Consider the following 4,468-nt stretch of genomic DNA (forward strand, 5'->3'; position numbering starts at 1 on the left):
GTCTTTCTTTGCAAACTTTGTATTTATCTCAGACCTCCAGTTTCGGAAATTGATTGCAAACTGCTTAATCGTGTATTTTTTCACGAGTTCTTCTGAACCCCGAGGCAAAACGAACCTCGTTATTAGCTTATTCCACATTTGATTCTTGACATCATCTGATACATCTCTCCACTGTCGGATTGTGATGTCAAGATTATCTCTAACTAAGAACCCAAGTGCATTCCGGAACTTAGGCAGTGCCTCTTCTGGCGGCTCTGTTACACCAACCGCCAGTTAAAATATCCTATTTCCACTGGCGGTTGTGTTAAGATAACCACCAGTGGAAATAGGTTTCCACTGGCGGTTCCCAAGCCGGGCCCACCTGGTTTTTTTTTACTGACGCGCGGTAACTGAAACCGCCAGTGATAATTTATGTGTGCCGTAGGCTTTGAGCTCTTTTCTACTAGTGAAACCAACGGTTTAAATCGCTAGCAGATAACCTATCATCCTTAGTCAATCAAATTCAATGGATAATATCTTTACATCTTATGTATTGTATTCGATTACCCGTGAAAATAGAGACCGAATTTATATCTATTAGGATTAGTTTGAGAAACTTATTTTCACAAAGTATTTCCATTTTAGCCCTTAGTACTAAAAAATCTATCGTATCGATTTGGGTGAGCACCATCGAACCACCGAGCACCGTCTTCCTGGACTAACCTATATGGAGGTCACCACCACTAGCTAGGGTTGAAAACGGACGGAAAAAATCCCGTCCCGACCTGTACCGTTTTCTATATTTGACCCGACCGTTTCCGTATTTACGGAAAAATATGGAAACGGGACGGAAACGGGAGATGGCTTATTCCGTCCGTTTTTGCGGGATCCCGTTTTTTTCCGGATTAAACCCGTATTTATTCCGTATTTGATAATATGGGACGAGCCTAATATGCATTAGCATATAAACTAAATTCTCATGTGTTTAGCACAATTGGCCATTGTAACCACTGGCTCTTTTCAAATAACAAGTGATCTAAAGTCTTAAACAACATAGGATGTAGCTAAATGTACACATTTAGCAACCAAACAACAATAGAATGTTGCCTCTCTATATCTATTTGTTTTATATTATTGTTCTGTCAATCAATCACTAGTCAAACATTAATAACATTTCTATTTGTATTAAATTATAAGTTTCCGTTAGTATTTCCGTTTCCGTTCGTTTTCGCAATTCCGTTTATCCCGCTCCCGTTTCCGTCCCCGACTATTCCGGATCCAATCCCGTTTCCGATGATAAAATGCGGATACGAAAACGGGAGAGGGGTTTTCCGTCCGTTTTCCGTTTTCATCCCTACCACTGTCCATCCCTACCACTGTCCACTAGCTAGTTGATGTCGATCTGGCGGCGTTAGTGCTTCACGTACGCTGTTTTAGTAAGTAGATCGATCGACACGGAACGCAGAAGAAGATATACACAAGGATATGATGGAGTGGACGCACTAGTCTCTTCACTCCCACCGTACCATGGGTTTATTCTTTACTAAAAAAAAGCTAGGCAGTTTGAGTGCACTGCACATACAGCACCTACACCCACGCACGCACGCACGCGCATGTACAGAGACGCCTCTTGTGGTCGTGACTCGGCGCTCGTCGATCCATCGTGCCTGCTTCGTCACCGTCCGCGCCGAATCCATGCACTGGCGTCGTCGTCAACAAGCTAGTAATTAATCACGCGCACGAAATGTGCGACGACGACTCCTCGGCGACGCGGATGGCTTGCGCCGCCGTGGCCGCCGACGGCATGCACTGCGCCGCCGCCGTCGTGACCGGAGCGGAAGAAGCAGGCACCACGCTGCCCTGCTGCTGCTGCTTGACGGTATTGACCGCCGCCGGAGCCCGCCTGCAAGCGGCCGGCGCGCGCTGCTGGTCGCCGGCGAGCGGGACGACGGGGAGGTTGTCGCAGTTGCAGATCTCGATCATGAAGCCGTCGGGGTCGTGGAAGAAGATCTGGTCCACGTTGATGCCGCCCTCCTCCACGCAGCGCTGCACGTACGGGATGCCGATCTCCTTCAGCCGCCGCTCCACCGCCACCATGCTCTCGCACTGCAATTTAATAAACACACATTAATATAATTAAACGTCACCATGAAATCGAGACATTTTACTCCGCCGGCCCTAGCTAGCCAGCAGACACGCCCTATACGATCTGATTTGGTGGGGATGTGACGAGTCATCGTCAACAGCTAGGCGCGCGTCCGTCCTTATCATCGTCCACCTCACCATCGGTGCATGCTGAGTCAGGATAGACATACACGACTGATCCAGTACCGACAAGGACATACGGAGGATGATGAGTATTCCAAGCGACACACACAAGCAAAGGGACGCACAAAATGCTCCTTGTCCTGGCTTGATTACTCGATTTATAGCCTACCTAGAATTAGGACGTGCATACCGCCGGAATGTGAATTAAGCTCTAGAGTACTTGTAGCAGAAAGGTACTAGCTAGTCCAATCAATCTCCAACGAAAATGATATTAAGGGGGAAAATGATATTATTACACAGTAATGTATTATTAGGACTATATATATATATTAAATACCCTGGTCCGTATTTCGTTCCGGGCCCCTGCTGTACATGCATGTATACATAGGTACTAGGTAGTTGAGAACAGCATTTCCAAACTGTTGGCCCAGATCTCTTCTCTCTCACACGGGTTACTGTGCAAAACAGCAGCTGCAGCAGTGTGTGCCCGCTGTCTGTCTGTGTCAGCTAGCATGATTTTTTCGTACATGCCAGAACGCAAAAATTATTGTCGCTACATTATTACATCCCACGGCCACGACGATGCATATGCATCTCAATTCCCGCGTGCCACTGCCACATGCATGCAAGCGAACAAGGGTGAGGAGGGCCGGGGAGGGTGGTACACGTGTAGCGTACGTAGTATTACTAGCAAGGGAGGAACACCGATTTCAACTTCTTGTATTGATCAACTGTACTACGTAAAAGAGACCTAGCTAGAGATACATGGAAAGACGTATAGTTCACTGCTTGTTGTAGTGTGTGCCTTAATTTGCTGCACACGATGGAACGACGATCGACGGAAAAAATATAATCAAGATATGGATGGCGACAGAGACAGATATGGATGAAAAGGACACCGACGACGGCGAGAGGTGCTAGCTGTGGTGACAACTGACCTGGAAGGAGATATGGTTGTCCTTGGGGTTGATCTCTCCCTTCTCCGGCGGGAGGCTGCCGGGGTCCTCCGACTGCAGCAGGTGGATGCCGATCCCGTAGTTGAACAGCCTGATATATATATACCATCATATAATTATAAATCGATTGAAGGTACGTACGTACTAGTACTACAGGTATATATAGATTCAATACAGACACGACACGCGTACGTACCAGGCGCCGCCGAAGTCGAAAGAGCCGGGGCGGCGGATAGGGACGAAGCCGAGCACGTCCGTGTAGAAGCGCAGCGACGCCTCCACCGACCGGCACACGATGCTGATGTGGTTCAGCGACGCCAGCGGCAGCACGCCGCCGCCGCAGCTCGCCGCCCCCATCGTCGTCGTGCTCTTCACCATCCTCCTGCAGCGCTGTTAATTCCGATCCGCGCTATCTATCTGGTCGATCCTGCTGACAACCTATAGCTAGCTGCTGCTGCTATCAACTGGTATCAGAGAGCAGGGCGTGGGTAACCAAACAACAACCAATAGCGGTGGAGATAGCTGAGCGAGTGCGACAGCAATGCAAGCACTAGATGGATGGTCCGTTGCAACAGCAAGCAACACCTACGCACGATACGAATAGTTTGGTCTCTGGCAGGAGTGCGTGATGGAGGTGGTGTTTGTTGGGCATGGGACGGACTTTATAGACGATACTGGGACTCCCCACGTAAGACACGTGGATCCACGTCATCCTCATCGGGATCATTCCATTCTGTAGTGCACATGACATGAAGCTAGCTAGCTAGCTATAGCCATCAACTGACTACGATGCCGTTCACTACTAGCTTACACATGCATTTGCATGCAGTGTACTACTACGACTTGTTCCCCTGGCCACTCTTCAGGGTTGCAAACGAAATTAAATGAATAAATTCTTGGTCGGCCGTCGTCGGCGCCAAAACATAAGTACTACGGATTTTACTACCCAGCCTAAGCCTATATATGGATTCGGACATACATATAGTTGAGGACCGCTAAAACCAAATTAATGTCACAAAAGTCACCTAAACTTCAATCGAAAATTTCAAAACTCTTTTTTTTTTTCAAATTTTAGCTTAATGTTTAAAAACTAAATAAAATATTGAGAACTAACATTATTACGAGTATCGTGTATTTATTTACCGAACATCATCATCGGTACAAACCTAGAATCAATTAGCACAAGTCGAGCGAAATTCCTAACTCTCAGGGTACGGCCGGTGCACGACCGAATGCGGCCAAATTCGAGCGTGTCACTCGTGCAG

At 47.6% G+C, this 4,468-nt stretch overlaps 1 protein-coding gene across 1 annotated transcript; it reads right to left on the minus strand.

The window, feature by feature from the left end:
* Positions 1-1,465: 1,465 nt before the first annotated feature.
* LOC100283197 (lactoylglutathione lyase) lies at positions 1,466-3,833 on the minus strand. The gene is given in 3 exon segments (NM_001156099.1): positions 1,466-2,085; positions 3,186-3,294; positions 3,400-3,833. Coding segments are annotated over 3 exon segments (666 nt in total). The 5' UTR covers positions 3,582-3,833; the 3' UTR covers positions 1,466-1,710.
* Positions 3,834-4,468: the final 635 nt, after the last annotated feature.

Source organism: Zea mays, chromosome 8 (assembly GCF_902167145.1).
Source record: "Zea mays cultivar B73 chromosome 8, Zm-B73-REFERENCE-NAM-5.0, whole genome shotgun sequence".
Classification (NCBI taxonomy): domain Eukaryota; kingdom Viridiplantae; phylum Streptophyta; class Magnoliopsida; order Poales; family Poaceae; genus Zea; species Zea mays.